The 23,789-nt window shown below is 45.5% G+C and overlaps 1 protein-coding gene across 4 annotated transcripts in view; it reads right to left on the bottom strand.

Moving 5' to 3' along the window:
- Window positions 1-23,789, bottom strand: part of Baiap2l1 (BAR/IMD domain containing adaptor protein 2 like 1) — an 89,513-nt gene that overhangs the window by 32,432 nt on the left and 33,292 nt on the right. For 3 of the 4 annotated variants that reach the window (XM_017598315.3, XM_063271253.1, NM_001034140.1), the window contains one exon: window positions 19,119-19,205. The exons of the other annotated variant lie outside the window; for it this stretch is intronic. In XM_017598315.3, the coding sequence (XP_017453804.1) occupies window positions 19,119-19,205 (87 nt within the window). The remainder of the gene's footprint in view (window positions 1-19,118; window positions 19,206-23,789) is intronic. 4 annotated transcript variants of the gene reach the window in all.

Raw genomic sequence — 23,789 nt, 5'->3', positions numbered from 1 at the left:
TTTTGTGGATGTATGATGTGTCTATGTATGTATGTGTTCATGTGAATGCAAGCATGTACATGTGGAGACCAGAGACGACCTCAAGTATCAAGCCTCAACTTTTTTTCTAAAGATTTATTTATTTATTGTATGCTTGTAAGTACACTGTAGCTGTCTGCAGACACACCAGAAAAGGGCATCAGATCTCATTACAGATGGTCGTGAGTCACCAATGTGAGTGCTGGGATTTGAACTTAGGACCTTGGCAAGAGCAATCAGTGCTCTTAACCATTGAGCCATCTCTCCAGCCCCGAGCCTCAACTTTTTTACTGAGAGTCTGCTCTTTCTACTTTCTGCATACGCCAGACTAGCTGGCTCTGAAGCTTCCAGGGACTCTTGTTTCTGCCTCTACCCAGCACTACCATATCCAGTCTACATGGGTTCTGGGGATCCAAACTCAACTCCACAGAGACACCTTGCCAGCTGAATACCTCTAGTTTAATGTACTATTTTTAATTTCAGCTAAAACAGTAGTAGTAGTAGTAGTAGTAGTAGTTGTTATTATTATTATTATTATTGTATGTGCATGATATGTAGATATGCTTGCCATGAATGGAGGTCAGAGGATAATTTTGGGAGTCAGTTCTTTCCATCCACCTTTATGTGGGTTCTTGAGGATAAAACTCAGGTCACCAGGCTCGCATGGAAAATGCCTTTACCCATTGAGCCATCTTGCTGGCTCAAAAGAATGCTTGAATTTATTAAAATGTATCAAGTGTATATCACATAGAAGAAATTTATCAATTTTGTTCTCATATGAAATGATAAGTATGATAAGCAATTGGTTTCTTTACAGCTTAATGTAAAATACAACATGAAAAGATTAGTGTGTTCTACAAATAACTTTAAGTGAGGTGAATTGAACATTAATGATCCATTTTTCTCATTTACTGAAATACATCTACTGTGATATTGACACCAATGAAAACAGGTGTGCCATCAACCATCATGAATGAGGTGACAATGGCTCCTTTCTTTTTTTTTTTTAAATTTATTTTTTTAAGATTTTATTTTATTGTATGAGTACACTGTAGCTGTCTTCAGACACACCAGAAGAGGGCATCAGGTCCCATTACAGATGGTTGTGAGCCACCATGTGGTTGCTGGGATTTGAACTCAGGACCTCAGGAAGAACAGTCGGTGCTCTTAACCGCTGAGCCATCTTTCCAGCCCCCCAATGGCTCCTTTCTAATAATGCAATCAATTAATTGTACACATTTTCATTCAAGACTTAATGGTTCATCTGGAATTGTACATACTTCTGTTTTTGTTGTTATTTTATGTGTCAGTGTGCATGTGTGTGGTGGGTGCGCATGTGTGTGTGGTAAGACGGTGGTGTCAGACCCTCTTGAGCAGGAATTACAGATGGACAATTTGAATGCTTAGAACAGCACTTGGGTCCTTTAGAAGAGTAGAAGTACTCTGAACTGCTTAGCCATTTCTCTAGCCCCTGAGGATCTAACCGAGCTTTTGAGAGGATGGAAGATTTTCTTAACATTACACAAGGACTCTACTGAGAATAAGACCCATGTCTGACCCTGAGCTTGGGATCCCAGCTTCTAGGTGTCCTTGGTTTGAGTCTGAGTGGAGAGTTCATGGGGAGGGGTCAGGTTTGCTTTACTGGGTACCAGGGACTGTTCATCTTCACTGTCAACTTGACTGGACCGAAAGCTCATCTCAGGGTGTCTGGAAGGGCAGTTCCAGAGAGTATTAAATCAGGAAGGCTCTGACTTACTCAACAGACTGATCCCTCGATGGATTCATATGATGGCATTATTGGGAGGCAGGGATAAGTAAGAAGTGGGCCCAGGCGTGTGCAAGTAGGCCTTGCACCTGGACTGAGTCTGAGGAGTCCATCCAGCCTGGCTGTTTTCTCTCCCCTTTTTCTGCTTCCTGGCTGCCATGATGTGCCTACTCCTCTCTTACACCTTCTCCTTCATGACTGACTATCCTCCATCACTTCTGAAAACAGGAGCCCACGCCAGTAATCCCTTCCTTTTACATTGTTTTAGGAATCCATCAGTTTGATGTACAAGTAACTAATGCAGTACACAAGGCTGAAGAGATGCTCGGATGAGGGAGGCAAAAGTCACATCAGTACCAGAACACTCAGGGTTGGTGAGGTCATGAGATGGCTCAGTGGACACAGGCACCAAGCATGGTGATGTGTACCACTGATTTCCACATGTATGCCATGGCACATATATGTGTACAGAGACATGCACAAAAACATAATGTAATAAAACTTTAAAAAACACAGAACACTGGAATTCTAGTCTAAACACAGAATTGTGAAAGGCTGGGCAGTACCACAGAGGCACACGTAGCCTAAGGATCGGGTAAGTCCTTGATGCTACTTCAGGGAGTGAGTGGACTACATGGAGATAGAGCTAATTGCCCTTCTAAGGCTGGCTCACACACACACGAGCGCTCTACAGTCTCACAGGAGAGAGGCCCCAGAGAGGACCAGGCTCCTGGGCTTGGATAAGAAGCATACATAGCTTGTCCTCTATACAGGCTGAGTCTGTGAGACTTGACAGAAACCCCTCCCGAACCTAGTGACAATCAAATGAGAAGACCGTAAAAGAAATGGCGGTGACACATCATGGCCCTCAGGAATGGCCACATTTAAGATCCAGGGAGGACCCAGAAACTAGCTTAGTTAGTATCCTTGTTGTTGGGCTGGTGAGACAGGGCCTGTCCACAATGATCTCCAAACTAGAGTTTCCAGAGGAAGGCTCAACATCTCCAGCCAGTGTGACAGGCACCCAGTCCTTCTCTTCACGTGCTGCTCTGTGGACCAGCAAACAAGTGTCTCCTCCTCCACCCCCACCCACCATCCTGCCGCACCCTGGACTGGCATACCGGTCTTGAATCACGCTTCTCTGCTCCTAACTTCACCATTTATTCTTCATTCTGAAGCCAGGAAAAGCCTTTACAGATCTGTCTAACCATTCCACTCCCAGGTTCACCACCTCAGAGCCCACACCACCAACTCAGTTCTTCCCTGGCCCACAGCCCCCATGTCCTGGCCATGTTCTTACCTTCTTCATCTAAAGTGCTCACCCCTCTCACTTCCCTTGCTTCCCCAGGGACAGAGACCTATGCCTACTAGAGCCCCAGGACCTTTAGACTTGCTGGTTTCCACTGGAATGGTTGTGTCAGACATCTGCCCCACAATAGAGCCATGGTACGTGCCTACTGCCTGCAAAAGCAATTGCACTCCGTCCTTCCCTCCACCACCTCATCCGTCACCTGACGTGTAACACCCAGTGTCCATTCTCCACTGGAAAGTCCCCGAGGGGGGGACCTTTTATTGTATTCATTTATCTTCTAAGCCAGAACAAGGCTTCTAGATAACAGATGCTCATTTAAATAGGAAAGGAGGGGCTGGAAAGATTACTCAGGGGTTAAGGGCACTGCTCATTCTTCTCAGAGGACCCAGGTTTGATTCTCAGAATTCACAACTATCCATAACCCCAGCTCCAGGGGATCCAACAGGCACATGGCACAATACATGTGTGTATGTGGGCAAAACATTCATACACATAAAGACAAATAAAGAAATCTAAACAACGGTCAAAATAAAAGCTAAATAGGGAAGAAAACCACTTCCATTATCACTTAACTACTGGGATTTGGGTTTCCTGTGGCTTTTTGGAATACTCAGTAATTAATTTTCCTCTGCTCAGCTTTCTCTGAGAGCCAAGAAGTCCCAAACCTCCTTAGGACCACAGTGCTTCTCTTCTTCTCCAGTACCCAGCTCAAGAGATGAAAATTTATAGAGAAATATAGACAGCCATCAAAAGTAATGACTATCACCAATGGGGAATCTAGCTCCGTAGCAGAGCACTTGACCAGCATGTATGAGCTCCTGTTCAATCCCGAGTAATGGCCAAAGGAAAAACAAGTAACAAATTGTTTGTCACTCCAGTATAGGTGTGAGGCCCTGGGTTTGAGCAACAGCATCAAAAACTTAATTCCTGAAAGTTTAAAAGTAAGTTTTAGAAAGAGTCAAGATGGCTCTTCGCTCCCATTCAAGAGTGGGAAGCCCTGGGATGTGGCTTAGATGGTAGAGTTACAGGCCTAGCAAGCCTAAAACTCTAGGCGTGGTCCCCAGGCTCCCAGAATTACACAGGGCATAGGGGCACACGTCAGTAATCCAAACACTTGGGAGGAAGTGGAAGCAGGAGAATCAGAAGTTCAAGGTCATCCTTGAAGTTTGAAGACAGTCTAAACACATACGACCTTATCTCGAAAAGGGGAGGGGGCAGTGGCTGGCCAAAATAATTAATACCCAAGGGCTTAATTATGTAAAAATAGACAATTTAAGATAATAAAGAGAAAAACTAAATTTGATGTTTATTAGGTTCATTTTTCAGTCAAGATATAAGTTTCTTTTTAGAATGTAGGTTTTAATTTTCATTACAAAATCAAAGTATATCGTTTTTCACCATCCCAGAGGACTTGTAAATTATACAGCACTAATATGAATGGGAAATTAAGCTGGATTGAGTACAGAATAAAAGAGAAATAAAATTACAATATTTAATTAGATACAGTAAAAGAAGAGATGCATGACGGTTCAGGCTGAACTCAGGAGACGGTGAGGCAGGATGGTTTTTGGTTTGAGGTTACTTTGAGCTACATGGCTAGCAAGACCCTGGCTCAGAAACTTAGAGAAGCCCTGGGGACAGAGCTTAGTTGATGGAATGATGCTTGGCACATGTGGGGTCCTAAACCAAACCTCCAGCAGCACATAAACCAATCTTTGCATTGGGAAGTTAGGGCAGAAGGATCAGGAGTTCCAGGCCATCCTCAGCTTCATAGTAAGTCTGAGGCCAGCCTGGGCTACATAGAAAGACCCTGGCTCAAATAACCTAGGCAGAGGCTGGGAATGTAGTTCAGCTGGTAGAGTATTACCTAGCATATAGAGTATTACCTAGCATATAGAGTATTACCTAGCATATAGAGTATTACCTAGCATATAGAGGTTCCACACTCCATCGCCGGCACCGCATTACCTAGCTATGGTGGCGTGCACTAGTAATTCCAGCTCTCAGGAGGTAGGGGGAGGATCAAAAGTTCAAGGTCACTCTCAGCTACATAGAGTTTGAAGTCATTTTGGACTACACAGGATCCTACCTATCCATCCATCCATCCATCCATCCATCCAACCATCCATCCATCCACCACCTGGGTTTGTTGTTGATGCTTTAGTTTTTTAAAGGCAGGTCATTCCCCTCCACCCCCCAGGTAGCCCTGGCTGTCCTAGAACCCACTCTGTAGACCAGACTGGCCTTGAACTCAGAGATCCATCTTGCTCTGCCTCTCTCGTGCTGGGATTAAAGGCATGCGCCATTACCATATCCAGTGCAGGTGTGTGCACATGTGCACACGTGTGCAATTTTTAAAAAAGACATTGAAAAACAACAGAGTAGAGTGAGGACAGAGAGTGGAAAGAGGGAGAGAAAATGAGTAAATCAATCAATGAATGACAGTGTGAGGGAGAGAAAATAAGTAAATGAATCAATGAATGACAGTGTGAAGGAGAGAAAATGAGTAAATGAATCAATGAATGACAGTGTGCCACAAACCCTATCAGGACAGAGGCGGAAGCTGTGCCTGCGTGAGGCATCAGCCCCGGGCCCCTGCAGAGTCACAGGGATGGACTGACGGCCTGTGAGGTCATGGCTGTAAATGCCTGTCATTCGGGGTGCTTCCTTGCTCACCTGGTAATTAGGACTGCACTTCTGCACCCATGCTCCTAAAGTATGACTCAGTGTCTATAACTCCCAACCCTTTAGCGCCAACACTGCTAACTCCTTGACTTGAAATGGCACACACCAACACACCAGGAAACAAGGGGCCATTTTCCTTTTGCACATTATTGCCCTTGATCCTCTCCACAAGCTCCAAAGCCCAGGTAAGTGAAGACAGCCTCAGCTCCTAAGAGAAGGCACAGCTTCTCCCACCTCCCCTGTAGCCCATCCTCAAACTTGCAGCTTCTCTGCCACCCTCATGTAGGTGAGATGATCTTTTCCCACGAAATCCAGTAGCTCTTGCTACCCCTTTACTCAGTGCCAATCCCAAATAAAACTGTGTATACCTATATTTTCATAATCTCTTTATCATGCTGTAGGTGAAGACCCAGTCTGCTGCAAAAGATGGCCATGGTTTCAAAAGAGAACCGATTCCTAGATGAGAATCAAAACCCATGTCAACTCACTTGGCCAATCAAGGATTCCTAAGTTCATCTGTAACTCTTCTTCTTACGTCCCTGCCTCACCAAAAGCTCATCAATGAGCCCAGCAGGGACAGTAAGACTGTGGCTCTTGCTGCTACCTCTTCTCTGTCCCATCTTTCTGGTAGTTATCGCTGACAGATCACTAGGCCTTCACCCAGTCTCACAGCTATTCCCGAGATGAGAGCAGAAGTCGCCAGCTCTTTTCACACACACACACACACACACACACACACACACACACACACACACACACACACACAACACACACACACACACACACACACACACACACACACACGCACATTTGTGGGGGAGGGAGGGAGGGAATGTGCATATGAGTGCAGGTGCCTGTGGTGCCAGAGATGTCAGATCCTCTTGGAGCTGGAGTTCTAGGTGATCATTAAGGTCCTAGAAAGTAACCTTTGGTCCTCTCCAGGAACCACAAATGTTTTCCAGGCCAACTTATTTTTTGTTGTTGCTGTCATTAAAGTGACCCTAAGTGTTAATAGTGACATTTCATCTATCTATTCACAATGCTGTACAATCCACACTACTGCCTTTTTTAACCACAAAACCTTTTTTTTAAAAAAACAAACAAAACCCCAAAAAACAAAACCTACTCAAAAAGAATCCCACTGCTCACTAGGCAACCAACCCTCATTTGGTCCCGTTTAAACTTCAAAGTTTGCTTTGTGTTTGTTAATGTTTTTGACTATGTCATATAAATAGAACCAGGTGATATCTGGCCTCTTATTTAGCTTCTTTGACTTGCCATGTTTTAGAGGCTCAACCATGCGGCGGCATGCATCAGTGCTCCATTTTTTTCAGGGCTAAATAACACTTCATTACAGGGACAGATCATAAATTGACTTTCTAATTATAAGCTATAATTAATGTTCAAGTTTAAGATTACGTGGTGCTACGAGTTTCATTTCTCATATCCAATTAAGAAGCAGAACTGTTGTGAGAATTTAAGGAACTGAGGTTCTTTTCTGTCCCATTTTACATCCCCACCAACGACATGTGAAACCTTCAGTTTTTCTGCATTTTATTTCATTTTTTTGAGAGAGGGTCTTCCTGGCTGACATGGGAACTCACTGTGTGAGACCAGGCTGGTCTCAAACTCAGAGATTAGCCTGCCTCTGCCTCCCAAGTGCTGGGATTAAAGACACATACTATCATGCTTGGCCTGCTACATCTTTGCTAATATTGTTACTGACTGTTTTTTAAAATAATTTTAGGGGCTGGAGAGATGACTCAGCAGTTAAAGAATATTGGCTGCTCTTCCAGAGGTCCTGAGTTCAATTCCCAGCAACCACATGGTGGCTTACAATGACCTAAAATGAGACCCTATTATGCAAACGGGCCATTCGTATACATGAATTTGTGTAAATAAATAAACCTTAAACTTTTCTTATCATTTTATGTATGTATATATGTACACAAACTAGGGCGCACATGTAGAGGTCAGAGGACAGCTTGTGCAAATCAGTTCTCTCCTTCCATCTATTGGTCCTTGGGATCTAACTCAGGTTGTCTGGCTTGCAACAAGTACTTTATCTTGCTGGGTCTTGGCTTTTTTAGTGACAGCTGCTTGTCTGGATGTGAAGTGGCTATCTTGTGGTTTGGTTTTCATTTTCTAGTATCTTTTCTGTGTTTTTGCCTTTCCTAACCCAGAGAGTATTCCACCTACATAACAAGGAATCTTTCTGGTCTCCCTACCTGAACTGCCATCCCTACTGTGGCACTGCTGCCTGCTGGGAAATGTCTGGTGCAGGCTGGGCCTCACTTACTTCATTGCTCCTTTCTGTTCCTATGCTCCTGAGCAGAGCCACTGTCCTTGGAGTGCTCAAGTGTCTCTCTCCTGTGTGCTAGAACCTGCATTTCCCTGGCTAACACAGTGCTGCCAACAGTTTATAATGTGCATCCATTCATAACAGGGAACAAGAAGCTCTAGTCACCAAGGATAGTGTCAGCAGCTGAGGCAGAGTCCCTGGGTCCCTGGCACTGATCCTCCACCATGATAGGACATTGCTTTGGCCCTGAGTCAGTCTAACATGAGCCCACTTCCTTTTTTAAAAATTAGAATGACATTTAATATTTGTGTGTCTGTGTTTGCTCATGCACACACATGTGCATATGCCTTACAAGTACAAAGAGGGGATCAGATCCCCTGGAACTGGAGTTGTAGGTGGTCGTGAACTGCTCAACTTGGGTGCTGGGAACTGAACTTAGGTCTTGTCCAGTTGTTAACCATGGGGCTATCTCTACAGTCCTTCTTTTCCTTATCTTGAATTGCTTGGACACATGACTTTCTTCTAGGAGAAAAAAGATCAATGAACTGTGAAAAATGGGTTGAAACAGGATAATTCTCTGTCTGTACACTTCCAAATTCAAAGATTCTGAGGATGAGCAAAGTGGTAATAAAAAACAGGTGTTGTTTCAGATTCATATGTAGGATGTGCCCAAGGAATCAGGTAGCACTAAATAGGGTTGTGGATTTAGCTCAGTGGTAGAGTGCTTGCCTTGCAAGCACAAGGCCCCTGGGTTCGGTCCCCAGCTTTGAAAAAAAAAGAAAAAAAAAAAAAGAAAAAAGCTAAAATAATAAAGATTTCATAACCTCACCTCTATAGGTTCTGTCATGATTCAAACATGAAATATCTCCCACAGGCGTGTGCATCTGAACACATGGTTCACAGAGGGGTGCTGTTTTGAAGTCTGTGGGACCTTTTGGATAAGGAGCCTCGCCGGTAGAATGGGTCTCGGGCAGTGGGTCTGGAAAGGTGTAGTTCTGTCAAGGTCTGACTCAGCTCCCTGCTTCCTGGTCCACTAAGATGTGGAGCGAAGTGCCCCTGCCATACTCGCCCACTGCTATAAACTCTGCCACGGCCTGTGAGCCCCAGGAAACCCTTCCTCCTTTAAGTTGCATGTGTCCATTGTTTTAATACAGTGATAAAGCCACCTGCTGCCAAGCCCGACAACCCAATTGATTACCTGGACCCACATGGGAAGGAGGGAATTGACTCTTCCAGGCTGCCCTCTGCCTCCAATCACATGCCATGGTACATATGTTTCACCCTCCCCCCTCCTCGACCCAATGAAATAAGTTAAAAAGGTAATTTTAAAATCACAAGTATAAAAAAGTTGAATTGGTACAACAGGCCACATATCTGAGATCTAGGCTACTAACAATGAGCTATGCAACCTGGGCAAGTGACTCTTTGAACCTACCTACTTCCACCTCTGTGAGAGGGACATTATGTTACTGACGTACATCTCATAGAGTTGTCACAGAACTGTAGAGCCAATGTGTATTCAGTGCTAGGACAGTGCCTGACATGTGGCTGGTACTGTCAGGTAAACCAATGAGCACCCTACTGTTGCTTATCTTCTGTGGGAAATCTCCTGAAAGGAGCCTAACCTGTAACTAACGAGCGCGTGACTGGGGTTGGAGGTAACTGGTTTGGCTCTGCTGTCCTTGCTCACTGCTTTGAATTCTTTTGTGTTATTTACATCATGACAACGTATTAACCATGCTTCTGTAATCAGTACACTTCTGTGCGTGCCTGTGTGTGTGTGTGTGTGTGTGTGTGTGTGTGTGTGTGTCTAGGCCAGAGGTTGATGTTGAATGTGTCCCCTATCATTCTCCACATTATTATTGTAGCCCTGGCTGGCCTGGAACTAACTCGCTATGGAGACCAGGGTGGCCTTGAACTCATGGAGCTCCATTTCTGTTTCCGGAGGGCTAGGATTAGAGGTGTGTGCCACCACACCCAGTTCCACGTTTTGAGTCATAGCTTTCCCTGAACCAGGAGCTTCTGGCCTGTAAGCCCCAAGACGCTTCTGTCTACCTGCACTCCACATTTCTCCAAGGCTTTTGTGCAGATGCTGGAGTCCACGTTCAGCCCTCATACTTACACAGTAAGCATTTCGCCCACTGAAACTCCTCCATACCCTTTTCTGTTCTCCCTGCAGCCTTTAAAGATCTGAAATCAGTAAGAGAAAACTACCTGGCACAGTGGCCCACGCTTGTACTTCCGGCAGTCAGAACGCTGAGACTGTGAGCTTGAGGGTAGCTGAGGCGCCAGGAGACTGACTCAAAAGTCGAGAATGAAAGAGAAAGTGGTAGAGGAAGGTGTGTGCGTGGATTTTTAGGGTACAGAAAGAATCTACGTTCTTTTCAATTCAAGAAGCTGGTCTGAAGTCTGGGGAAGATGGCCCAGTGGTAAAGGTGCCTGTCACCAAGCCTGCCACCCTACATTCAATCTCTGCAATGTACCTTGTAGAAGACCTGGCTCTCCCAGGGTGACCTCTGTTCCCAAACCAGCACCGCCATACACACACACACACACACACACACACACACACACACACACACACACACACACACACAATGTAAAAAGAAATTAAATATATAGCTCAAAATAATGAAACAGATTATTAAATTGGAACAAAATAACACTGCCTAAATTTATATAATGGTAAGACACCAAAAAAACCAAAGCATGTTTATAAATTCCCAGAAGAAAGGCTGTTTTTTGTTTGTTTTTCTTGATAAATAATGCAAACAACTTCCCCCACCCCTGCTTAAAGGATCAGCAAAAGTGATTCAGCAGCTCTTTGAAATATTTCTCCAAAACATTTTCTCCTGGCAATTTTCTGTTTTCTTTTTCAATTTTTTCAGTACTTCCTAAAAAAAATAAGTGCTGCTTGCTTTAGAGCCAAGCCTGGCCCCTCCTCACACTCGGCTTCCTGTCTGTGTGCTGGAGGTCAGCCTGCTGCCAACCTGAGCTGTGGACATGGCATAAAGTTTTATGTGTGTGGCTACGAGTCACACCCTGGCAGCCTGTGGCCATGAAGTTGGCCCTGTGAGCTATTTAACAGTTAAACACAATGGATTGGACTGTTACCGGCCAAACCCTGTTTATAGCACTACAGAGCTCTCAGTCTATTAATCCCAACAAGACCAAGGTGGTAAAGGACTGCGTTCCTTAGAGTGTTGTGGCTGTTCAGGTCATGTTGTTAATGTCTGTTAAGCCCCAACACTCGGTAAGAAAAAGTTTTTCCTATCTCAAACCTCTGACAGGAGCACTCATATTTTAAGTACCTGCATGATATTAAGGATTGGTCTGTTTTGTTTGTTTTGGAGACCAAGTTTCATGTGGCCTAGGCTGGCCCGAAGACTCCTTATGTAGCTAAAAATGACCTTGAATGTATGATCTTCCTACCCCTTCCACAGCCCCACAACCCACCGAAGTGCTGGGATTATAGACCTTTGTCCAGGCTGGGTTTAAACCTGCCTCAGTCTTCTGAGTTCCAGCATACGAGTTGACTTCTCTTTTCAAAGATGCTTTAGGGTAATCCAGGTCTGGTGGCACATACCTGGATTCCATAGTGTGACCCTGTCTCAGAGCAAAAAAGAACAACTTCTCAAGAATAATTTAACAGTGTTGCTGGCTTCTCATATAACTTTAGATATGGGCTCAGAACATCTTTCCTGTGCTTTAACAGACTGTCACATCCTTTCTAACTGGGTCTGCTTAGACATGTAGGAAAAAGATGGAGAATGGAGCTCCGTGGTAGAGGACTTACCTGACATATGCAAGGTTGGGTTTAATTCCCACTGTGGGGGGCAGGGTAGGAAAGCGCAGACTCAAATTCCTCCCTGTATTTCTGAAACACAGGGTGCTTTGTTACTGTGCTCTCACATACCCAGAATGCAGTCTGCACTGGATGACAACTGTGTGAGCTCAAATTCAATTCTGACACTGTCTGTCTGAAGACAGTGATAGATCCCACTGGCTAAGAGCTCAATTTCACAAGGTCGATCCTGTTCACATCTGACAGAAGAGAGATCATCGCTTACTCTCACCCATCAGCTACAAGCTGGGGTTCTCGCCTTGTCTTTCATGGGTTTGGCTACGGGAATCCCTCAGAATAGGTAAGCATTACTGGTTCATTAGAAAGGACTCCTGACTGGGTGGTAGTGGCACATGCCTTTAATCCTACTGCTCTGGAGGCACGGGCGTGTGGATCTCTAAATGCCAGGGCAGCCTGGTTTACAAATTGAGTTCTAAGACAGCCAGGGGTACATACAGAGAAACTGTCTTGAAAAACAAAGCAAGCAAGCAAACAAACAAAAACAAAAAACAGAGAGGAAAGAAGAGAGGTAGGTTGAGAGGGAGGAAGACGGAGACTCTGGAGGCATGGGAACAGGCTTCCATCTGTCCCTGTGCACTGTGCTCCATGAACCCATGTGTAGTCACCTACCTAGTGCTCCCCTCAACCCAGCCCTTAGAGAGGCGTCTAAGCCACGACTGGTTCACTCACTCACTGGCAGACAGCCCCAACCTGAGCCTCAGGTGCTCCAGCGGTCAGTCAGTTCCTCAGCACACAAAGACGTATCCCTCCAGAGCCAGAGTCAAAGGTTAGCAGCTCTGTGCTAGTAACCTGGACAGAGATCAAGAATAGATTTCACAGCCTCTAACGTTCTATCCTTTGTGGTTGTGGTGTTGCAAGATGTCTTGAGGAGTTCCTTTCATGTGAAGGGATCTTGCTGGCATCATTTTCTCAGAAACATCTTTGTCCTTTCATCACAACCACTTCCTTCAATTATGCCAATAAATCTGGGCTCCTTTTCATTCCTGTGGTTGCATATGCAGAGTCTGCTGAACGTGAACTGGGCAACTGGTGCAGTCAGCTACGCCTTATCAATTCCACTGGCCTTGTGATAGATTATTGTTTTTCCTTCCTTTTCTATTTTAATCTCTCTCTCTCTCCCCATGTACTCAGGTGTGTGCACATGTGTGCACATGCATGGTGATATTGTTGTCCTCTTGCTCCAGCCTCCCAAATGATTGAGGTATGTCACCATACCTGGGTAATATGAGACTGTTGGCAATTTTTTTCCCTATTGCAGTGTAGGGGATGGAACTTAGGACTTCAAGCATGCTAGGCAAGGGCTCTACCACTAAGCTTCATTCCCAACCCAAACTTTTGTTTTATTTTGCTTTTAAAGATAGGGTCTCTCTGTGTAGCACTGTAGACTAGGCTGGCCTTGAACTCAGAGAGATCCACTTGCCTTGGCCTCCCTAGTGCTGGAATTAAAGGTGTGTGCCACCACTGCCCAACTCAGCCAAACCTTTCTAAAGGTTCCACAATTCCAATTTTCTCCACTGAATATTAAGATGACTGTTGGTTTCACAGTGATTGTTCTGGTATTATTACCGTGTGAAGCAATTAGCACTTTTGAAATGGACATTTTAATTGTGCCAGCTACAAAAGAACACTGGAGGAAAGAAAAAGAACGGGAAGTGAAACAAAGCAAAGACACAATAGAGAGAATGGAATGACTGACTCATGAGAAAACAAGTGTCATTGTGGAAAAATGCGTATTCTTACAAACCCATATTACCTACTTTCTGAATGAAAAGAGTGTCTAGGAAGAACACTAGTAGTATTTGCTAATTTCCTAAATGTTGGTGAAATAAAGGGATCTGAGGCATCTCTCTAGTCTTTGATATTTTAAAGCTGGGAGGCACATTATCTCATTTCCTCTTCAAACAACCTACACAGCATGGCCTTCACCTCCTTTAAGCTCGCCCAACCCACTCATAAAGGCCAAGTGTTGCCCAAGTTCTGCTGCACCCAGCAAACTGACACCACCGCCTCTGTGGAGGTCTCTCCATTGACAGGCAGCCTGCGTCCGAGGGATAAAGAGTAGCCTGGCTTCACTGTCCTGGGCATGGGGACCTGCCCGCCCCCATAGGGACCTCAGGCTTCTCGAATCTTGCTTTGTCTTGTTTGGATACAAAGTCCATGTCCAGGGAGAGTGGTCTCCATGGAGGTGGGTTATCACTTCCCCCTGCAAAGGAGGTAACTGCTGCTTGTTCTTAAGCCTAGCAACCACCCCTGAGGGAACACAGCACCTACAGATCACTCAGAAAAACTCTGTCCAGGAATGAATGGAATGAGGACCTCAGGTGAGGGGGAGGAGGGAAGGATTCCCCACACATTCTCAGTGAGGGTTTAATGAGACCCAAATTTGGGTGGACAGTAAAAGACACCGTGTTCATGTGATTTATCTGTTATTTCCATATCACTAACTTCTTGACTCCCGCTGTTAACAGACACATTTGAGGGAAACCATCATTTTCAAGAAAACCATCCATTTAGTGGAACTGATCTCCACTAAATACACTGGCCAGGCCTGCTCTGCCACTAATATCAACTTTAATAACGTCCTCTTCTTTTAATTTTAAAATTACACAAAAATTTGGGAGGTTGGGTGACGGGTAGTACTTTCCACGGTGTGTATGCATGCAGTGGTCAAAAGGCAATCTCCAGGAACTGGGTGTCTCTTCCCACCATGTAGGTTCCAGGGAGCACACTCAGGTCCCCAGGCTTGATGGCCAGTGCATCCTGCCATCCCCCTCTTTCCCTTTTCATTCAAGGTGACTATGTTGCTCAGGCTAACCCTGAACTCAGGCTCTGAGTACTTGGATCCCAGGCTTCATCCACTTTCTGGAAAGGCTCCTATGGTTGAGGCTTCGGAGGCTCCCCAGCTGGCTCTTTTTACTCCCGCTTGCCTCAGTGACAGTGCAGAGGTCAAGAGCTCAGATTCAGACTACCCACTAACTAGTGATCTGAGACTGTGAGATGGAAGGCACCCATGACCTCCATTCAGGCCTACAGTGAGAACACTTGGTAACTGTGTGTGAAATGCTGGGCGTGGGCCCAGCTCACAGCAAGTATTTAGGATTGGCTATTGTACGAGAGCGAGAGTCTTACATATCTCACTGGGAAAGCAGCTAGACAAAAGTGGGCAGCGTCTAACACACTCACTAGAAGAGCCTGCAGGATACATGTGAGAGTAGGTGCTGCACACAGAAGAGGTTTTAAATGTTTCTCTTAATTTCCACTCACAAGAAAATCACAAGGAAAGAAGCTGCTGAGCAGTGGAGAGGAAGCAGGCCTAGGAGAAGTGCCCTGGAGTCCATGGTCAGGAGATATCAAAGCAATAAAATGCAGTGGGTGAAGGAAACAAAAAGTCCCCACTGCTGCTTCCTTTGTGCTTAGGTTCTTGCCTCTAAACAGGGCTGGATGGGGAAGGACAGCTGCCGCATTCTGGAAAAAGAAGTGCAATGAACCCTCGGGAACAGGTGACAAGGTCTGATGTATACAAACGCTGGGCAAATGCACACCAGCCCATTAGGGGGTGGGGAAACCACTCCAAGCAGAGACGCGTGCAAAATGCAGAAGCCCCACAAATGTCTACAGGGAACATTTGTGCAGTGTCCCGCCCTTCACCCAAAACCTCTGAAACCAGATCATTAATGCCAGAGATGCCTGATCCTAGGCCGTGTCCTAACAGCTGTTCCTTCTCCTCTGCAGTCCTTGGCTGGCCACACCAAGGAATCTTTTCTGGCAGCCAGGCGTGGACGAGTGTGACCTAACCTGGGTTAGGTATGGAGCACAGAGGGATGTGTGCTGGAGCTTCTGGGCAAGGGTTCTTCCCAGGACACACCTTGGGAAGACATTCTACTTCCTGTGTTTGGAGACAATGAGGAGATGAATGTGTTCATCAGACCGTTGGTTATCTCGGTGGCATGAGGAAATGTGTATGAAGACAAGAAGACAGACATGGAGTCTGAATCCTTGGTGAGGACTGACTCAGCAGGCCTGACGTGGAACAAGAAACATGCCTATTGCTTTAATCACTGTAAGCTGGACATTTTGTTCCACTTAAGAAAAGCAATCTAAATTATCCATACAGCACATGAACGCCGGGTGAGACTGCCTAAACAGAAACTACCCATAGCTAAAAATCCACACCACCTTTACCGACAGATTCAAAAGGCACTGAATGAAAAGTTTGAAATGATCCATGGTCTTAGGCAGGTATACTGTAGCCTTTGTGCTGGGGTGGAACTCAGAGCTCCGTGTGCTAGCCAAGTAGTTAGTGGACCCCTAGGCTGTCCTGCAGTCCTCCATTTAAAGGTTTTCTAATACATTAATCAAATGTGTGTGCAGACCACAGGACACATGTGGAGGTCAGAGGGCAACTTTTAAGGGGTCAGTTCTCTCCTTCTACCAAATAGGTCCCTGGAATTGAACTCAGGCTGTCAGCCTGCTAGCAGCAAGCACGTTTACTGCTAAGCCATTTTACCAGCCCTAGTCCTTCTCTGTGTTTTGGAGACAAAGCCTTACTCTATGGCCCAGGTTGACCTGGAGATCCTTCTGCTGTAGCTTCCAAGGGGATGGAATTACAAGCACGAGCCACCATGCTGTCTCTGGGCTGGCTAGTCAACCTGATGCAGGCTACAGTAATCTGGAAGGAATGAACTCGAATGAAGAAAACGCACCACAGGCTTGCCCACTAGCCAACTTAGTTGGGGTATTTTCTTCATTGATAATTAATGTGGAGGGCCCAGCTCACTGCAGGTGGTGTCATCTCCGGGCTTTGTGGTCTTTGGTGGTATAAAAAATCAAGCTGAGCAAGCCACGAGGAGCGAGCTAGCCAGTAAGCAGCTCTGTATCAACTCCTGCCTCCAGGTTCCTGCCTTGTTTGAGTTTCTGCCCTGACTGCCTTTGGTAATGAACTTGATATGGAAGTGTAAGCAAAATATTCTTTCCTTCCCAAGTTGCTATTGGTCATGGTGTTTTATCACAGAACTAGAAAACAAACTGAGACAGTCTTAAATAAACTTTATGTTTCATAAGGTCATGAATACCAATATCCAAAGCCATACACAGTACTGGAAACAGAAGGAAACACAATCTACCATTGGCTTTTTTCTTTTTTGGAGGAGGGGTGTGTTCAGGTTCCTGTGAACATGTGTGCATGTCTGTGGAGGTCAGAGGTCAATGTCATATGTCTTTATTAATAAACTAGCTTTTCCACCTCACTTTGGAGACAGGGTCTCTCACGGAATCTGGAGTTTTCAAGAAGATTATCTGAGCACCAAGGCCCAGAGACTCCCGTCTCTGCCTCTAGTGATGGGGCTGAGGCACGTGCTGCCACACCCTGCTTTTACATGAGGGCTAGGGATCTGAACTTGGGTCCTCCTGCTTGTGTACCAAATACTTATTCACATTTCCCCAGCCTGGCTTTCTCTTCCTTCTTCCTCTTCTCCTTTTAAAAGGTATGTGACTTGACTGTTATTCTTCCATATGGGAATTTAAGTAAATAGAGTAAGTATTTTTAATAGTACCAAAAGAAAACCTACTAGAGTCAAAAGAAGTCATTACCAAGTCCCCCAAAGCAAGGCTTATTGAGGTGAACTTTTTAACCTAGAGAAAACTCTGTAAATGGGTAAATAAACTACTAAGTAAATGTGTAAGAACCTCTGAGACAGTAGACAAAAGCAAATGGACAACTGGAAACAAAGTGAAACTTGCGAGGAGCTTCACTTCATTCCCCCTGCACAGAAGGAACCTTCACAATATACTTTCTCCACTGAAACCGGAGTGTCAGGGCGGTGTTTATAACAACACTGTTGCTGTGGAAACAGTTGATTCAATGTTACCAGCTTGCAGCTGAATAAAGTAAGGTGTGGAACAGAAGTCTTATTTAAACAGTGGCAAGACCCATAGAACATTAAAAGGAGAGCTGAACGGCCATGAGTCAGAGCACCATGTGCATTACGGAGAGGGTCAGACCTTCCCCCTGGTGCCCGGGACAATGGGATGTTTCTTCTTAATTAAATCTTACTTCTGGGACCCTGTTATCAGCTTAGCTGCTTCCAGAATCCCAAATGTCTAAAATATTACTATCTGCTGTATACGGCTGGCTGCGTGTCATTAAATGGATGGTGCTTCTGAGCTGCAAGTGGTTGTCATGACCCTGGGAAGTCACAGACCCCACAGAGCATGAGCTGGGGTTTCAAAAACCATACGGGATCGATTCCATTAAACACAGCAGTGTTGCAGGTCCTCATTAACATCACTGCAGATGTACTCTGTGTCTTTTTCTGTTGCTCCACCAATTTAGGCATAAAGCAGCCAGGGAGCATGAACTGAGCCCGCCCCATATCCTGCCACCAGCATCGAGCCTCTAGCTTGTTCCAGCCTTTGAACGTGGTCAGTGAGCTTCTCACTCAGTCTACTGGACACCGAGTAGAGACAGACAGGTCAATCTTTAAACACACACTCACTCTTCACTGTGTTTTCAGAATCCTTAAAGCAGAATTCTTAGTGTCCACACAATAAAACATAGTCCACAAACTTTAAAGACGAGAGTAGCATGTGGGTCTATTAGCAAAGTGGCCCTGCCCTGCAGGAGATGACCGCAGTGCAGTGGCATAGCTCTGTAAATAGAAGCCCAGCTTCCCTTGGCTGTGCCGGGGGCTGCCCAGGGTGTGGCTATCCTCCTTGCCTGCACAGGGGATCCATTCATACCAGCAAAACCGGAAAAATCACAACCAAAGGCAACTGTGGGAGCAGCGGGAGCCAAGGGTATAGCAGCGGGAGTCAAGGAGTCATTTTCCACAAGGTGAGTCACCACAAGAACTTGGCCTGTCTCACCCACCTTGGTTCAAAATGTAGGTCACAGTTCTCCAAGCTGGAACTTCAGGGGTCCGAGGTGACAGGCCAGAACCCAAAGCAGCAGAGGCAGGAGCAGAGCTCCCAAGAGGCCTGGAAAGGGGCCTCCACCTTGCTCCTGAGCCCCAGTCTGCCTTCCAAAAATCCCTCTATTTTCATGTGCCAAGGTGAACTCAGACTATAGTATCCAACTAGTTCCCTTTTGTGTCCTTGATTGAGCCACCTGACACACTTATTCACCTCCCAGGACAGCAAGCTAGGTGTGTGTAGAAGTGGATGGTCAGCTCACCTAGTTCTGTTGACACAGGAGACCCAGTGGCGATTTCCCCAATCTTGGCCACTCCGTCGTAGTAGGCTTTTCCTGCCAGGATCATAGCTAGACAGGAATGTGGTACATAAAGTCAGTACTCAGACAAGGAAAGGGGCGAGTGAGACAGGCTCAACATCCCAGTGTGCCCTCCCTGGCTACAGGAAGTCCTAGAGCAGTGACATGTTTCAGTCTGTTTCAGTGACATTCACCAGGCCCTCCTGCTCCTGACAGCAAACGGGCACTGGGAGAAGACTGGCCATGTCATTACTCAGGGTATATTGGATGCTGTGGCCTAGGAACCTGTGTCATGAAAGCACATTTAATTCTTGTATTGGGTGGTGATGACTAGCACATGCCTTTATTGCCAGCACTCCAGAAGCAGAGGTAAAAGCAGGCAGATTTCTGAGTTCAAGGCAAGCCTGGTCTATAAAGCAAACTCTAGGACAGCAAGGGCTACAGAGAGAAGCCCCGTTTCAAAAAACAACAACCAAACAACCAAAAAAAAAAAAAAAAAAAAAAAAAGAGAAAAAGAAAAAGAAAAAGAAAAAAAAAAGTCAGATCTGGTGGTGTAGGCTTATAATCTTAGCTACTCAAGGGGCTGAGACAGGAGGAATTTGAAGCTGGCTAGGGCTACAGAGTGAGTTTGAGGCCAGCTGGGGGAGCTTGGTGGGACTCTTATCTCAAAATAAAAATAAACAGGCTGAGGATATGAAGAATGCTTGCTTAGAATCCCCTGGTGAGAGGCTGAGGGCATGGCTCAGTGCAGGCTGCTTGCCTAGCATGCACTCTATCCCTAATACTAAAAAGACCAATATATCTGAGGTAAAAAAAAAAAAAAGTTTGAAACACATTAGCATTCTGAAAGTTACAAACTTACTTAAAAAAAAAAAAAACACAACCCGAATTTTCTCCTTTCTTTTCCTTACAGCAGAGACAAGCAAAGGTTTTATTGGAAAAAAAGAAAAAAAAAAAGCTACGTTCTCATCATCCTAAAATATATCTCTGTAATTAAAAAATGTTTTCCAGTGGTGAGATGGCTCAGCAGTTAAATAGTGCATCTTACTCTGGCAGAGGACCCAGGTTGGTGCCCAGCACCGTGTTGAGAGGCTCACAATGTCTGTAACTTAAACTCCAGGGCATCCAGTTTCCCCAGCCTCTGTGGGCATACCCTCACTCACATGCATATATACACATGCACAGCTTAAAATAACTAAAATACAAATTTAAAAACCATTTCTCCTTCAAACTGACCCTGAAGGTACTTGGACAATGTCTGCGCCCCTGTGGAAACGAAGGCTGCCCTCTCTGGAGAGTTCTCCAACAGTCAGCGTGGGATGGACAAACACTGGCCTGGCTTCTGCTTTACAGGATTAAGCTTGAGAATGGTGTACAAGAAACAAGCATTTCAACAAGACCCAGCCGAAGCCAGTGTGATTTTGGAGGAAAAATCTCTACCCTTCTCTAAACTCAGACGCAGAAATCAGTTTTCCTGGAGCTCTGGAGAGCACAGGAGCTTGGAAGTCAAGGGGCTTCTGGCCCCTTCTCTTTGCCCACAGAACAGTCAGAAGCTGCACGGGCTGTTTTGTCCCAGTTTGTTTTTAAGTGTCTCCCTGTCCTGGACGTGGAACCCAAGCCTAGGTAAGTGCTTTACCAATGAATTCCATCCTCCATCTTTTAATTTTTCGTTTTGAGACAGAGTCTCAACTAAGGTTTTCTGGGCTAGCCTCGACTCTGTAATCTTTTCTGGCTTTGGCCTCCCAAGGAGCTGGAATTACAAACCTATGCCATTAGGCCAGGCTAAAACGTAGGCTATTTACTTAGTGCATGTATGTGTCTACATATGTGTGTCAAGAATGCATGTGTGAAAGAGGGAAGACAACCTTGGCTGCCATCCTCGGTGACCTGGTCCACCATCACCTCCTGAGACAGGGTCTCCCGCTGTTAGGCTAGACCGGCTGAGCCATGAGTCCCAGTGATCTGCCTGTCTCTGGCTCCTCAGTGTTGGAATCACAGGCTTGTGTCACCCCCCTGACATTTTTACGTGGGTATTCGGGTTCTCACAGTTGAGATAAGCACTTCTCACTAAGCCATCTTCTCAGGCCCTGGTTTTCTTAATTAAGATAAAAAATTATATGTATGTGAAGGTCTGTGTGTGAACATATCATGTATACACAGGGGCCCTCTGAGGCGGAAGAGGCCATTGGATGCCCTGGACCTGGAGCTATGAACAGTTGTGAGCTGTCTGGTGGTGCTGGGAATGGAACTCAGGTTGGTCCTCTGCATGCCCAGCAGTGATCCTGACTGCTGAGCCTCCAGCCCTCTCTGTGTTTGTCCCCACGCTCAGGAGGCGCTCCACCACTGTGCTACAGTTCATGCCTCAGAGGTGGACCTTTAAGGGGAAGTATAGAAAACAATCAGAGGATTCATCATGTATACGTGTAGCTGAAAGGTACTACAGGCCAAACTCCTGCCCCTGTAACTTTATTGATTTCAGCATTTACTATTGAGTTTTGTAAACTGTAAATTAAGGCTTTTACTGTGTCGGCATGCAAGTTGAAGAAGTGCACTGTTCTGCTATCCTAGTCCTTTATAGGATTGAGAACTCAGCAATGGCAGACAGCATTTATATAGGCTGTTTGGTCTATACTTAACTGATCTGCCCAGCATTGTTGAGACAAGGGAAGGTAATGTTATCAGCTCCTTTGGCTATAGGGAGTGGAGACATTTCAGACTGTCCCCAAGGTCAGTGTGAGTCAGCCACAGGGCACACATCCCCTGCTGAGGTACTTGACTTCCTCAGCTCTAAATCACAGTGTTTTAGCTGGAACCGAGGAAAAATCAACTCCACCTAAAAACAAGTGTGCGGCCAGCAATCTGTCAACTCCATAGATGGCACGCATTCGGAGGAAAGGTTTAAACTGTAAAGCACTGATAAACTGAAGAGCGCATTAGTGGGAGAGTTGTCTTTAGGATTACACAACAGCTAAAATTTCTGGTTTACACCCACATTAAATTGAGATTTTTGAAAAGTAACTGTTGACTTATACTTAAAACCATGTAACCTCAGTCTTTCGAAATAGCTTTGCTTTTATAATAAAGCTAAACTAACTTTACAACTATATAAGGGATCCAGGGCTAATAAAAAAAATAGTATTTTGATAACTCTGCCCCGCTTTGTGAAAGTTTCTGTTTGTTATTGTTTAAGGGAACCTATTAAGTTCTATCTTAGTGACTATTTAATCATCCCCTCAATCTAGAGTTGGCTCCATACATACTCTACTGGATAATCTTTGCTTGTTTTTGAGACAGGGTCTCATGAAGCTCAGGCTGTCCTGGAACTCACAGAGCTCCACCTGCCTCAGGCACTCACGTGGTTGGATTAAAGGCATGTATTATGCCCCACTGATGATGTTTTTCTTGAAATAGTTTCACTGGATTCCTATTCTGCTAAAGCCTGTATGGTTCTCCCACAAGTCCATATTCTACCTGCTCATGAACAACTTTTGTAATAGTTTCAGTGAGTGAACTGCACCCCTTCAGATTTTGTGGTTCCCTGGGACACCAGTCATAGAACTTGCTTTGGCCAGTGCAGTACCAACAAGCATGGCTTGCTTTGGAACCTATAAATGCTAGGCCATTAAGTGCTGCTATAGTAAGGGCCCAGTGTGGTCTTGATGGAGAAAATTCACCTGAGGACAAGAGTGTTAAGCAGAGTGAGCCCTGAGACTGCAGAGAGCTATCATGCTTACCCGGGAACTAGAAGGTGGCGTCTTAAGCCATCAAGCCTGTGGGAAGCTGAGGCATTTTGTGCAGTAGCAGGTGTAGCAGGTGCCTGGTCCACACTGCAACACATAGCTAAGCTGGCATTGTCCAGTCCCACTTGTTCAGAGCTTCTCCCCAGGCTAGTGTGGGGCCCAGGGCTCATCTTTTCTGCTTGAAGTACTGTCTGTCTGCTAATATCCCTAATTTGTGAGCTTGAGCTCTTGCAAGGTCTCTTGCCTGCTCCAGTCCATACCAGTCACTATTGCTCAGAGCCGGGTGACAGTGATCTACATTTCTTTGCCGGCCATGCCCATGTTACCCCCACCTTCGTAATCTGTTCACTGCACTTCTGGTTGACTGCCTCATTTCTACTCCCAAATTCTTACCAAAACCTTCATAAATGTATCTAAAATTATCAGTAGCTTTGCCAAAACTATATCCAGATGACCTGCAGAAGTTCTGGGAATATTTATCAAGTACAGAGTCATCTCTAGGAGGTGGTGGAGAGGTAAGAGTCCTTGGGGAGAAGTTGTGTTGACAGGAGGCTAAGCAGCAGGCAGCTGTCTTAGTCTGTACGTGCTTCACAAAGTAGTTTAGGCTACACAGTGGGAAAGTTCTCCAGTTACAGTGATACTTCCCCACGAGGGCTGGAAACAGCCATGACTTTGTGGCCCAGTGAATAAGCAGTCACGGAGGGACAGCTGCAAGGCTGGCCTCTTGCTCTCAAGAAGGGAAGGTGCCTGTGAATGGCAAGGGCACTGCTGGGCAGAGAAGCAAGATCCCAGACCTGTTATGTTTCCTGGTCCTGAAAGCTGCAGGTAAAAATGCACAGCCATGCAATCTACGTTTCCAGTGACTGCAAGTACCACGCTGATTGTCATCCATAGC

The sequence above is a fragment of the Rattus norvegicus genome, chromosome 12 (genome assembly GCF_036323735.1).
Source record: "Rattus norvegicus strain BN/NHsdMcwi chromosome 12, GRCr8, whole genome shotgun sequence".
NCBI lineage: Eukaryota > Metazoa > Chordata > Mammalia > Rodentia > Muridae > Rattus > Rattus norvegicus.
Note: the sequence above shows the minus strand (reverse complement) of the source record. Positions and strands in the feature narration are given on the sequence as shown.